This window comes from Callorhinus ursinus, unplaced genomic scaffold (assembly GCF_003265705.2).
Source record: "Callorhinus ursinus isolate GAN/ISIS: 27379988/994484 unplaced genomic scaffold, GSC_fseal_2.0 scaffold1, whole genome shotgun sequence".
Classification (NCBI taxonomy): domain Eukaryota; kingdom Metazoa; phylum Chordata; class Mammalia; order Carnivora; family Otariidae; genus Callorhinus; species Callorhinus ursinus.
Window position 1 is genome coordinate 61,616,756 of NW_027397063.1, and position 13,455 is coordinate 61,630,210.

A 13,455-nucleotide genomic window follows, 5' to 3' on the forward strand; every position below is an offset into this window, starting at 1 on the left:
GGAAGGCTCCCATCTTCCTGTCTTTTTGCTATGCTCAGCCTTCCTTGAATCTCCTTTCCAGCTCTCACTGTTTCCTTCACTCCACATCTGCGGAGGCAGTGGCCATGGGACTCCTGAAGCAGTTCGAAGGCATGCAGCTCCCAGCTGCCTCAGAGCTAGAATGGCTAGTTCCAGAGCATGAAGCCCCTCAGAAGGTAGATTTCGTCAGCTTTTTTTTTTCTTTTCTTTTTTAAGATTTTATTTATTTGACCGAGAGAGAGAGAGAGAGAGTACGAACAGGGGGAGCTTGCAGGCAGAGGGAGAGGGAGAAGCAGACTCCCTACTGAGCAGGGAGCCCAATGTGAGACTCGGGACCCTGGGACCCTCGGGACCCAATGTGAGATGCCAGGACCCTGGGATCATGACCTGAGCTGCAGGCAGACACTTGACTGACTGAGCCACCCAGGCGTCCCTCTCCAGCATTTTTTCTCTACCCACTGTCCAGCCTCAGGAGGCTATGAGCCTTTCTGATGCTGTTCTCCTGTTACATGTCCCCCATCTAGAATGAGTGTATATGTTTCCTTCCTTACTCATAGAAGTCATTCATTACAAATGTGTTAAATGAATGAATGAATGCATGAATACATGCTTGCCTGGGTTTTCCCTAGCAATGGTCAAAACAGGAGATAATGGCTCCATCATTCTCCTTATTCCACATGACTGCTTACAAGATCCAGAGGTGGAAGTCCTATGTTGTGAACACCTTTGAGACACTGTGAAAAAGTGAACTGTTCATATTCTTCTTTGCTCTACGGTTGCGTATAGCATTAGCAAGGGCCCTGGGGTGGGTTCAGGGACAGCATCAGCGATGGTTGCCACCACACTGGAATGCTGTTTCTGTTCCTTTTGCTTCTTGGAATACAAGGCCCTCACTTCTAGTAGCCTTGTGCCTTAGTGGTTTGTTTTGAGGGCCAAGGTTCTCAAAGCCTTTACCTGAGGTGTTCTTTTTTTTTTTTTTAAAGATTTTATTTATTTATTTGAGAGAGAATGAGAGATAGAGAGCACGAGAGGGAAGAGGGTCAGAGGGAGAAGCAGACTCCCTGCTGAGCAGGGAGCCCAATGCGGGACTCGATCCCGGGACTCCAGGATCATGACCTGAGCCGAAGGCAGTCGCTTAACCAACTGAGCCACCCAGGCGCCCTGCCTGAGGTGTTCTTGAAACATCTTTCATTAACTGTGTTTCTATGATGGCCAAAGGGTCAAGTGTATGTTCCCCCAGACTGTCTGTGTTAGATCCCCCTGTGCTTTTCTTTTTTTTTTTTTAAGATTTTATTTATTTATTCATGAGAGACAGAGAGAGAGAGAGAAGCAGAGGGAGAAGCAGGCTCCCCACTGAGCAGGGAGCCTGATGCGGGACTCGATCCCAGGACCCTGGGATCATGACCTGAGCCGAAGGCAGACGCTTAACCATCTGAGCCACCCAGGCGCCCTCCCCCTGTGCTTTTCTCCTGCAGCTCCTGCCCATCCCTGACTCACTGCCCATCTCACCAGATGACGGGCAGCACGCTGACATCTACAAGCTGCGGATTCGTGTTCGTGGCAACCTGGAGTGGGCCCCACCCCGGCCCCAGATCATTTTTAATGTTCATCCAGCCCCGACGTGAGTAGCCAGTGTCTGTGTCCTTTGGGAAATGGATACATCCTCTGGGTTGTCGGGGCTGTCTCCCCACATTCTTATCTCTGCCTCCACCTGTACCTCCCACACAATTCTGTTCACTTAATAGCAGAGAGAGGGCATTATCCATCTTGTCACAAGTCTTACTCCTGCTCCTCCTATTGCTTCCCAGAGCTAACCAGAAATGAGGTCTTTTATCTCTGGCCTCCCCAGTTGTTGCCTTCCTCCCAGTACTTTGTGAGCTTTCTGGTTTTTCCTCTCTTAAGATGGATGGTTGCTTTTCTTTACTCTTGTTCTTTCCTCTGTCCTATTTCTCATCTCTTATATTTGTACAGGAAGTATGGTTCATTACTGGGGGCTGTCCCTGCCTAGATCTAAATTCTAACCTAGTAATCCTCAGTTTGAATTGGTTCTCCCAATGGGTTCATTTCGTCCAACTCTCTAAAACGCAATAGGTGAGCTCCCCCCTCCGTCCCCATACTTAACAGGAGCTCTGTGTTTGCCTCCGTATCCTTACATGGCAGAGGCCTCATGTAGCTGGTATCTGCCAAAGCCCTCTCCTTCCTCTCTCCTCAGGAGGAAGATCGCAGTGGCCAAGCAGAATTACCGCTGTGCTGGGTGTGGCATTCGGACTGACCCTGGTGAGCATCTTCTCCCACCCCCATACCGCCTCCAGTGGCTGTACCATCTCACACACTCAGGAGAGGGGCCGGTCAGAGAGAGAGTGAGAGGAGGCGACAGAGCAGAACTGGGAAAGGGAAAGAAGGGGCCTGGACCTGGAGGGTAGGGCTAGGCAAGACCACTGGCAATCAGAGGGAAGTTATTTCTGGGGGCATGTTACCAGAATTGTGTAATGAAGAAGCCAGGTTCTTGGAAGTTGGATTTCACCATCTCTGGCAAAGTTTGCTTCCTCAGTGGCCTTCAGGGAGGGACACACAAACCACAGGCTCCACTCCGTGGGTTTCTGCTAGCTTTGGGAGCTCACATAGAGGTGGAAGGAGCTGGGTGGCCATCTCTTCCTGCTCTTTGAAAAGGAACCAGAGAGCTGCCTCACTGGCTTGTAGATGGGAAAGCCACATCTGACCTATGACTTTCTGGTTTTTCCAGATTATATTAAGCGGCTGCGGTACTGTGAGTACTTGGGCAAGTACTTCTGTCAGTGCTGCCATGAAAATGCCCAGATGGTCATCCCCAGCCGGGTTCTGCGCAAGTGGGACTTCAGCAAGTACTATGTCAGCAATTTCTCCAAGGACTTGCTTATTAAGATCTGGAACGATCCTCTCTTCAATGTGCAGGACATCAACAGTGCCCTCTATAGGAAGGTCAAGCTGCTCAATCAAGTCCGGGTAAGAGCCTTGAAAGGCCACATCCCAGATTCCCTTCCTCATCCCTCATCCCCTCCCTCTGTTCATACAGGCGTTGCCAGGATCACCACACTCCTCTCTGTCATCATGTCAGAGCTCTTATGGTCTCCTCACTCGTGCTTCCTCTGCGTACTTTCTCGGGCTCCCGCCCTTTCCCACCTGTCTGTCTAGTTAGAGCCTCAGACATGACAACGGCAGCTCTGAAGCCATGGGTGGCACTCAGTGACAAAACCAGGAGTTCTCCCTGCACTGAACGTATGCTGCAGGGAAAAGGGCGTATGGGGGTGGGTGGGGGGAGAGGTTCAAATGCTGGATTTCTCAGTGGCTATCAGCTGTGTATGTGATTCGGGAGCCCAGCCTAGCAGAGGGGCCCTTCTTGATGGGAGGTCATTTTAAAGCAAGTTGTTGAGTTACGGATGTAGAGAACAGTTTGGTTCTGGCTGCTGCTTGCAAAGCTTCTGGACCCCCACAGTATAAGGGTATTGGTCATTCTAATGTTTTTTTTCTCTCCTCTTCATACCTGCTTTTACCCCCCACTCAACCATCACAACGTCTTCCTCTTCAGCTGCTGCGGATCCAGCTGTATCACATGAAGAACATGTTCAAGACATGCCGACTGGCCAAAGAGTAAGTCTTGTGTAGAGGCCAGAGGCCTCTTGCTGGGTTAATGTCTCTGAAAGAGAGCATGCCCCAGCAGTTGTCCCTTATTATGTGAAGAGGGGAAGTAGAGAGATTTGCAGAAAACTCCAGAAATGGTAAATAAAAAGCCTACAGCAGTAACTGTGTCTGTATCCTTCTCTCTGGAAGGGGCAATCTCTGGTTATTCTATCCAGGGCAGACCTACCACTCTTTGCAAGCTGGCATGAATCACTGTGCAGAAGGGCATAAAAGTCACTTCTCTCCAGACACCTAATAGTGTGGAGGGTCTGGGGTGGTCTGGAACACCTAGGCTGGCTGAGTGTTGCCCACCCTCATTGCCTCTGCCTGGGACACTTCTCTTCCCTGTCCTGCTTCTGGATAGAGATACTTCTGTTTTGATGTGCCACATAAAATGTTCATTTCCTATACCTGCTTACTTCCCCTCACTTCCTCTAGGCTTCTGGATTCCTTTGACACAGTTCCAGGCCACCTGACTGAGGATCTCCACCTGTACTCACTGAATGACTTGACTGCAACCAGGAAGGGGGAGTTGGGGCCCCGGCTTGCTGAGCTCACCAGGGCAGGGGCTACCCACGTAGAGAGATGCATGGTGAGATGATCTCCCTTTAGCATGGGACTGGGCTCAGGGATATGGAGAGTGGGGTGGACCCGGGTTCTTGCTCTGCAGTTCCAGGAAGTTGACATGGTCTGTCAGCACTATGACACAAACTGGGCGGGACTGCTATTCCCTGGGTTGCTGAACGGCTAAATCATTCAGATCTGAAGAACCTGGAATTTGAAGAGGATGTGGTGCTGGCATAGCCCCTGGGTAACGGGCAGGACTGAGCAGGCCTTCACTATAGAATTGTCCTGATGTGGGAGAAGAACCCTAAGTTAGAATCTGGGGAGGGTCTCTGCTTTACCGTTTTCAATTGCTGTGACCAAAGGAAATACTTTGCCCTCTCTGCAGTAAGCCTCAATTTTCATTTCTCTAAAATGAAGATAACTTCTTGTCCTTTCCTCTCAGGATTTTTGTGAATTGATGAAATAATTTACGTGAAAGCATTTTGTAAGTTTCGTTCTATAGATGCAAGTGATTATTGTCCTTGATAAACTCAATGTGCCAGAAATTCAGAAGTTCCATTTTTAGAATTTCGCATCTTAGAATATGCCCAGTTTGTGTTCCTGTGACAGTCCCAGAATTAGAGCTTAAAACAGGGCATATGTGGAGATCAGAAAGGCTTCGCTCTAACCTGATTCAAGGCTGGGTGTTATTTTGGAGAAATACCCTTGTCTTCACATTTTATCTTAATTGGCTGTGGTTCCTATTTCAAAATAGAAGCATCACCCACACTGGAATTTTGACTTTAGGAAGCCCTTCGTGGCACCATTCCTTCCTTTTCATCTCTGCATCGCAAACCACTCTTGTGGTTGGAGTTTCTCAAACTCTCTCGTACCCACCTTAAAGCTCTGTCTCACACCGCCCAGTCCTGGCCTCAGTTTGGCTCTCATGCTCCCACATCCAGCTGGCTCTCTTCCCAGAAGGCGTGAGAACCCCTGAGAGCCCATTCAAGTCTTATTTATATTTTGCTCCTTCCCTCACTTGTGTTCATCCCCTGGTGCCAGTTCCTGGTATGCTGCCCCTGATTTCGCTGCCTGTCCCTTTCCTCCCCAGCTCTGCCAAGCCAAGGGCTTCATCTGTGAGTTCTGTCAGAATGAGGATGACATCATCTTTCCTTTTGAGCTCCATAAGTGCCGGACCTGTGAAGGTAAGGACCGGTGCCAGGTATGGAGTGGGCAAACAAGACTGAAGCCAACGCTAATTTATTTCCCTTAGCCTTCCCTGTTAACAGGAGTTGAGTTTGACTCAGCAACTCCCTGTTTTCAGCCCTGGCACACCAAGCCTTGGTGGCGAGAAGGGGCTGTGGCAGTGACTTACTTCCAGCTTGAGATAATACAGGTTGTTCTCTGTTCTCTTTCCAACCTGAATAGAGTGTAAAGCGTGTTACCACAAAGCTTGTTTCAAGTCTGGAAGCTGTCCCCGGTGTGAGCGGCTGCAGGCCCGGCGGGAATTGCTGGCCAAACAGAGCCTGGAGTCTTACATGTCAGACTACGAGGAGGAACCCATGGAAGCCTTGGCCATAGAGGCCACCGTCCTGGAGGCCACCTGAAGAAAGCACATTAAGCCCTCTTTCCAGGGGCCAGCGTCACACATAATGCAGAACTGAGCCACCCTTTTTAGGACTTTCCCCACTTGGTTTTTTTTTTTTTTTTGTCTTATTATCATTATTTTTTTAATGACTTGTCTAACGTCCATGTAAATCAACCTTTATTAGGTTGGTGGGGTCCAGTCTGTTACGACAATTTGTAGGTACCGGGTATTTCCATCAGAACTGACACATGAGTCCTTATGTGAAGCTTCTAGTGCCTCTGCCAGGGGAATGGATGGTGAGACCCAATTCTTCTGACATCCATGGCCTTCTCTACTTGGACCAGATCTGGTTTCAGCTGCATTTCAAGTATCATCTCCAGTTTCATTTTGTTTTAGTTCTGGAGCTTCTGAGTCAGGCCTTTCCCAACCAACTCACTTCTCCTTTGCTGCTGAAATAGGAGGATGGAGTTTTCTCTCTCTGCCTTGGAATAGAGTCAGACTGGGCCCTGAGGAGAAGCAGCAGGGAATGGGACTACATCGTGGGCATTCTGTCCAGCTTACGCAGGTAATTTCTGAGGCCATAAAAACAGCATTCTTACCTGGAATCCTTAGAGACCTCAAGGAGGCCACTATGACCTCCTTGTTTGAAATATTCTAGGCATTGACGATGTCACAGACTGACTTTCTTTACCCTGGTGGGCTTGAAGCAAAGCAACAGAACTGACAGTTAAGCCAGGCCCCTTCAGATCCTTCTACCAAGCATAAGTGAGGCTGCAACTCTGTTGTTTCAAGGGCATTTATTCGATCAGAGGAGTTGTTGGCCTCCTCTTACGTGATAAGGTCTCTTTTAGTCAACCTAGCTCTGGTGCAGATATGATCTTCCAAGCCCGGGCAAGTTCCTGATGCCATCCTAAGCTGCAGGCAGAAACTCCAGCCACTATCTAATTTGTGGGTCCCTTGCCACTGTGTCCTCTGTTAGATGATCATTTTGGTTCTGAGTGAAATTATGGCCGTACTCCATTCTCATCCCCTCCCTGCAACAGAGCTGGGACCCTCCCTGGTGGCTGAACTCTTGCCTTAGTTTCTTTTGTTAAAGTCAGGGTGGGGGCAGGGAGATCTGTGCTTTAGTGGGGTTGGAGAACTTGGCCATTTGTGGGTGTGAGTGTGAGTGTGAATGTTCCTATGTTCTTGGGATAACAAGAGCCTTTATGCCTATTAACGCACTGAACTCTGTAGCCTGGTAATATCCATATGTTCATTCTTTTCATGTTACTAATTTTAAGACAAACATACCTTTTCTTAAAATGTGCATTTTGATGGGACCGTGAATATGTTTGTGGTGTTCTTTACGTTGCCGTAGCCCCTGACCCCTACCTAGAACACTGGTTGGGGTTGCTGTTCTGAGGGCTGGCAGCTCTGTGAACAAGAGCACACAGCATTTTTTTTCTGGTGACTGACTTCTTATATACGTACGTTTCCATAATTGGTTGCTAGTAGAAAAAACTTGCTGTGGACACTGCCCCAAGAAACTGAACAGAAAGTAGCACATGGTCGGTGGAAGCTGATGAGTGGCTGAGCTGGAGGTCACCAGGAGTCTCACAGGAAGTAGAAGGGGCAGTAAAATAATGGCCAGAGCTGAGGCTTCACCTGGGCCAGAGGGAGCAGGGAGGAAGTGACCCATGGCTCTGGTCTCTCTGCCTCAGACTTAGGATCAGGCCAGAAGACCCTGAGGCTGTTCTCCCTTTAGTTCATGGGGGAGGCTCTGAAAGCCAAGTTTTGAGGGGCTAACTAGGAGCTCCGTTGTCCTCCGTTGGCCCCACACAACTCAAGTCTTACTAAGGGTTAGGCCTCCGATTCAGATTCAGGGGTTTGTAAAAAAATGGTGAGCTGTGTCCACTTTTGGTATAAATTATACATCTAGCTCCTTACTCTTAAGTCACTACACTGGAGGAGAGATGCACTGTCATTATTGTCCTGCCTGTTTCGTATTAGCAGAGGACCAAAGGATGGAAAATGCTGGCAGTTTCCAAAGTTGAGGTCAACGATCTTACATGCTCCTGGTTTTTCACTTATTTTTCTCTACCTTCCCCATTCCATCTCCTTAGATTGCGTATCTGTTTTAGTGACCCTGACACTCTGCTGTCATCACTGTCCAAATACCCATTTATTTATTTATTTGAGAGGAAAGAGAGAGAGGAAAGAGTATGGGATGTTTGAAAGCACTTTGCAACTTATAGCAGTATCTAAAAACCCCCTGCTGTTGTGGGGAAAAGTTTTGAATGCACTGAAGAGCTTTCCTTCTGAATGAAAAGGGAGGGAAGAAGTGTTCTTTTTTATAAATAAAGGGAAAAAAGTTAAAAGTTTGCTTACAAGGTAGAGACAAGGTTCAAGACATAGCAGAAGAGTGGAAGGCAGATATTTTCCACTTAAATGAGGCTGTTGTTGACTTTCTCTGCCAAGGCTTTAGAACTTTTGTTGAATTAACATAAAGGAGCAAGAGTCTAAAGAGAGATGTTCTGTTCGTGTACAACTCGTGTTCTGAACTGGATTTCTACTCGCTGTAATTCATACATAGCCCAACAGTTTATTGTCATCTTTAATAAACTAAGGAAATGAAATTCCTGCCTTTTATTTGTCTGCCTTGACTATCAGGAAATGGTATTGAGTGTCCACTGTAAAGCAGGCATGTCTGAAAATTCAGGAGGTTTCTGAATTATAATGCAAAGAAAACTGGACCTTCCAAGTCAGGAAAAGTGGGTGTGAGAATGTGTCGTCACTGACTCGCTGTGTGACCTTGAGCAGATCGCTTTGCTTCTCTGGATTTCTGTTTCTTCATCTATCAAAGATATGGGCGCTGGTCATTCCCAGTGCCCCCTACCCATCCTCTTGATGTGAATATCTTATTTTAAAGTGAGGTAGGGGTGCCTGGCCGGCTCAGTCGGTGGAACATGCGACTCTTGATCTCAGGGTTGTGGGTTCAAGCCCCACATTGGGTGCAGAGGGTACTTAAAAATTAAAAAAATATATTTAAAAATAAAAGAAAATAAAAATAAAGTGAGGTAAATCTTTCTCTCTACAGCATCTGAATTGTATCAGATCCGTTGGTTCTCACTTCTGTGAACAACTTGCTCTGAGTTTCTCTTTTATGCTCTTGGCCCATTGGAGCTCCAGCTTCACCCTGCAACTTTCTGAACATTTCTGCTTTGATGTCCCTTGGTCATCTCCCACTGATATGTCTAAAACCAACATAAATATATTTCCCCAAACCTAACCAGTAGTCATCCCAGCTTGAAAATTTGGTTGTCTTCAACTCCTTCCTCTCTGAGTCAGGTAGCATATTCTGCTAATAAAGTATTATCTCCTTCCTACCACCTGCCATCAAGTTCTGCTGATTTTTCTCTTGAAAATGAATCTACCTTGTTCCTTTTCTATCATTAGCACACAAATTCAGGTTCTTTTTTTATTATTATTTTAAAGATTTTTATTTATTTGACAGAGAGAGAGAAAACGAGAGCAGGAACACAAGCAGGGGGAGTGGGAGAGGGAGAAGCAGGCTTCCCACCAAGCAGGGAGCCCGATGTGGGGCTCGATCCCAGGACCCCAGGATCATGACCTGAGCCGAAGGCAGACACTTGACGACTGAGCCACCCAGGCACTCACATATTCAGGTTCTTATCTTACATCTCAACCATCTCTAGCCATGCCAATCTCTTCCGATTTAATCATCCCATCAAATATTTGGGTACCTGCTGTATGCCAGTTTCTGTGCTAGGCTCTGTGGCTATTGCAGGGAGCAAAGTGGAGGCAATCCCTACCCCTAGGGTGCTTAGAGTCTTGAGGGGGAGGCAGACATTGCCCAAAAGTCACCAAAATGAGTATGTAATTACAAGCTGTAATAAGAGCTATGAAGGAAAAGAGTAGATGTTCCTAAATTAAAAAAAAACATAATAATAATTTAGATTGGAGACTAGTAAGGCCCCTGATGAGGCAGTATAGGGAGAAAAGGGCTCCAGATAAGGACCGGCATATGTGTTGGTGCCGACACAGGAGGGGTTTGGGCAAGGAACTGCAAAAAGAACTGAACTGCAAATTTTAGCTTTTATTCTTAGAACATTGGAAAGCCACCGAAGAGTTTTAGTCAGAGGAGTGACTCATCTGGTTAAAATGTCAGTGTGTACTTTTCAGAGAATAAATAGAGTAAAGCAAGAGTAGAAGCAGTGGGATCTTCTAGAGGGTGGGCTGTAGCGATTCAAGAGAGAAATTATGTTGATTTGGACAAGGGTGTGGAATATTGTCATCACTGTCTGCTCATCACCCTGGACCTCTGAAAACAAGATGCATTCCAAATGTTCTACAGTGACTCGGGCATTTTAAATCAGTGAGACGAAAGGCTGAGGGGCAAGATATTGGAAAGATACTGGGAGAAATGACAGAACCCAAGAAAATTAGCAACTAAGTCCCAGGAAGTGCAGAGACCAGGACAGCCCTAGGAACGCTAGGCTGCAGGATTTACAAACCCCTTGAACCTGTTGCCAGTGAGGCAGGCCCAAGAGTAACAACTGTGTTGGGGACTCACCCCAGAGTATTAGGGCACACCACCCCAAAGAAAGGGGAGCTGTGAGTTGGGCAGTCATCCACTGTGGCCTTGACTATGTTATTCATCATTCCCTGTGGCCCCAAGCATGTGTAGATTTGCTATACCCTCTAACGGTATAAAGAGTAGGCATAGTCTTTATAGCATCTTGGTTAAAGTGAGGCCCAAGCCTGCTTCCTTTTTCCTATGAACTTCAGTCTTAGAGTATGGGGAAAAGGGATCACTATGCCCACCCTATCCTGCTGACTCTTCTGCTCTGATCAGCTACAGTCTTCTCCCGTATCCAGTCTTGATATCCAGGATATCAAACTGCTTGCTTGAAATTTTAGGGATAGCAGCTGCCAGATGGCCCACGCTCACCCATCGCGAGCTTAATGTTCTTGGGATCAAAGACGAATGTGATTAAAAAGGAAAGAGAATCTGCTTAGCACTACTCCTCGAGGGGTCTGGAGAACACGAGCCCGGGTTTTACCTGTACTCGTCTCCCCCTTTTCTGTGAACTGCTTCTGGAGGCTTTGGAGGGACAGCAGAGACTCAGTCGTTAATTTCCCGTGGCTTCTGTCATGAATCATTATCATTAAAATGTCTTAATACCAGACCAGCAAGGTGAGGGTTAGTGGGTTAAGATAAATCTTGAGCAGTGGCAGGGCTCTTAGGTGGGTGCAGTTTTAGTGACCAGCCTTCTGAGAGGTTGCAGCAGACAGCAGGATGCAAGTCTGAGACAGCGCCGCACGGCACAGATGACCGGGAACCTTCCGACAGCTCTGTCACCCTAGGTGTGTCCTATCCTTTCCTCTCCCCGCGCTGGCAGTGTCTCACTCATTTACCTTTCAAACAGTGATGTTGGTAGTTCTCAACTGGTTTTCTCTCGCCAGTGGCCACTGCAGGAAGAGAAGCTAGCCTCCCCGCTTCTCCCCCAGGCCCCTGTCTCCAAAGCCAGCCCACAATGGCTTCGGCGCTAGCAGCAGTGAGGGGGAAGCAAGCAAGTAGGGGGCACCTTTCTCTCCTTTCCCTCCTCCCCTCCTAGCCTTTGCCACTTAAAATCTGAGGAAAGAAATTCAGCCTGGATGCCACCAATAGGTCTCCCTGTACAACGGACTAAAAGAAGATTCATAATTTCTCCCTTAACCACTGGAAGCCCCGCAACCACAGATCTAACTAAAAGAAAGTCCTGACACGGTGAAAAGCAGGAATGAGGCCCACAGAGGAAAAGGGAATGAAAGAGAGCTGCTTCTCTCTCTTTCTCTTTTGTTTATTCAATAGTATTTAATTTCTAATACCTTCACATGCTTAAAGTCCACAAAAAAGTATACGGCAAAAAGTCTCCCATTTCTATAGCCATGTGCCCAATTTTTGCCTCACCCCCTTTGGTAGCCCCTCATTACTTTTCCATTTATCCTTAGAGAGTTTCTTTATGGAAATACAAGCAAATAATATATACTTTTTATTCTGGGGCTCCTGGGTGGCTCAGTCAGTTAAGCGTCTGACTCTTGGTTTCGGCTCAGGTCATGATCTCAGGATGCCGAGATCGAGCTCCACGCTCAGCAAGGAGTCTGCTTGAGAGTCTCTCCCTCTGCCCCCTGCCCCCCCAAATAAATAAATAAATCTTTTTTTAAAAACCCAAAATACACACTTTTTTAAAAAAGGTTTTATTTATTAGAGAGAAGGAGAAGGAAAGAGAGCACACAAGCGGGGGTGGGGGGAGGGGCTGTAGAGGGAGCGAGAGAAGCTGACTCCCCTCTGATTAGGGATCTGGACTCAGGGCTCGATCCCAGGACCCTAAGATCATGGCCTGAGCTGAAGGCAGATGCTTAACCGACTGAGCCACCCAGGCGCCCCCAAGATATACACTTCTTATTTTTCACCCTTTTAAAAAATTGACGTATTATATATACATTTATGTACCTTGCTTTTCTTTTTAAACAATGTCTTAAAAGAATTTTCTTTATCAGTACACAGTATTCTTTTTTATAGTGGCACGTTTTCCATACTTGATTCGACCAGTTACCTCTTGATGGGCATTTAAGTTCTCCCATCTATTGTTAATACAAACAGTGCTGCAGTGAAAAACCTGGTCATACATTATTTTATATGGGTGCAAGTGTATCTGTAGGATAAAGTCCCCAACAGCGGAACAACTGGCACAAAACGTGTGTGCATTTGTAATTTTGGTAAATCTTGCCAAATTGCCCTCCACAGTGGGGATGAAGAGAGTGAGGCAGGGGAGGGATGGAGAACATTACTGTGAGGTCACACTCCTCTGCCTAAAACTCACCACTCTCTCTCTCTACAAGATAAAGTTTGGTTCCTTCCCCAGGCACATGTAGGATCCTCCATCCATGGCCACACTTTAGCTTCCTCATTTCACCTCCTCCTATTCCCTGAATGACTAGCGGTTTCCCAACTATACCTTTATCCTTCTTCCTTTGAAGAGCTAACTCAGCTACATCCTGGTTTTCTCTGATTTATTCTCTACCCATCCTGTGTGAGCCCTTACTTAGCACTCTCTCCATGCCTCTTGTTAGAACACTTCTCACACAGCCTTATTATTTAGCATTTTCTCTAATAGCACAACAGACAAGTGAATGAATAGGACGAATGCGTGAATGGCCAGGTGGCCATTGGAATGTGAGGGCTGCCTGTTCTACACGGGAACAAGAATGATCAAAAGTACACTGTGGGACAAGGGCCAGGATTGTTCTGATTTTGCCTCTGATTACCATACCTCTTAGCTCTTTTATCTCTTTCCTTGGCACCAAATCTCTGCAGTGGTTACTTTCATAAATAAATAAAATCTTCCTAAATCTTAAAGTGATAAAAATAGACGCATCTCCCTTCTCTTCCCTCAGCTGCTTTGCAACTGTTTCTTTTGTTTTGTCCAGCAGCCATTATCAGGGAAGGTAACATTCCAAATGTCCTTTACTCACTTTATTATTAAAGCCTTTCCCTTCCAGGGACTAAACTGGGAGATAGGATGATATTTAGATGCCCTAAAAACACCCTAGGAATTTAAAATCTTCATGTCTCCAAGGTAAGCTGAGAGAAGAATGAT

The 13,455-nt window shown here is 46.7% G+C and overlaps 1 protein-coding gene across 11 annotated transcripts in view; it reads left to right on the forward strand.

Annotated features, from left to right (window-relative positions):
• RUBCN (rubicon autophagy regulator) overlaps positions 1-13,089 on the forward strand; it is a 65,621-nt gene extending 52,532 nt beyond the window's left edge. For 7 of the 11 annotated variants that reach the window (XM_073894870.1, XM_073894871.1, XM_073894880.1 and 4 more), the window contains 8 exons: positions 62-194; positions 1,494-1,639; positions 2,231-2,295; positions 2,762-3,000; positions 3,584-3,645; positions 4,114-4,267; positions 5,333-5,426; positions 5,650-13,089. In XM_073894870.1, coding sequence (XP_073750971.1) covers positions 62-194; positions 1,494-1,639; positions 2,231-2,295; positions 2,762-3,000; positions 3,584-3,645; positions 4,114-4,267; positions 5,333-5,426; positions 5,650-5,828 — 1,072 coding nt within the window. In that variant the 3' untranslated portion in view covers positions 5,829-13,089. The remainder of the gene's footprint in view (positions 1-61; positions 195-1,493; positions 1,640-2,230; positions 2,296-2,761; positions 3,001-3,583; positions 3,646-4,113; positions 4,268-5,332; positions 5,427-5,649) is intronic. The other 4 variants (XM_073894879.1, XM_025875776.2, XM_025875835.2 and 1 more) reach the window with 1 other exon arrangement.
• The last annotated feature ends 366 nt before the right edge of the window (positions 13,090-13,455 follow it).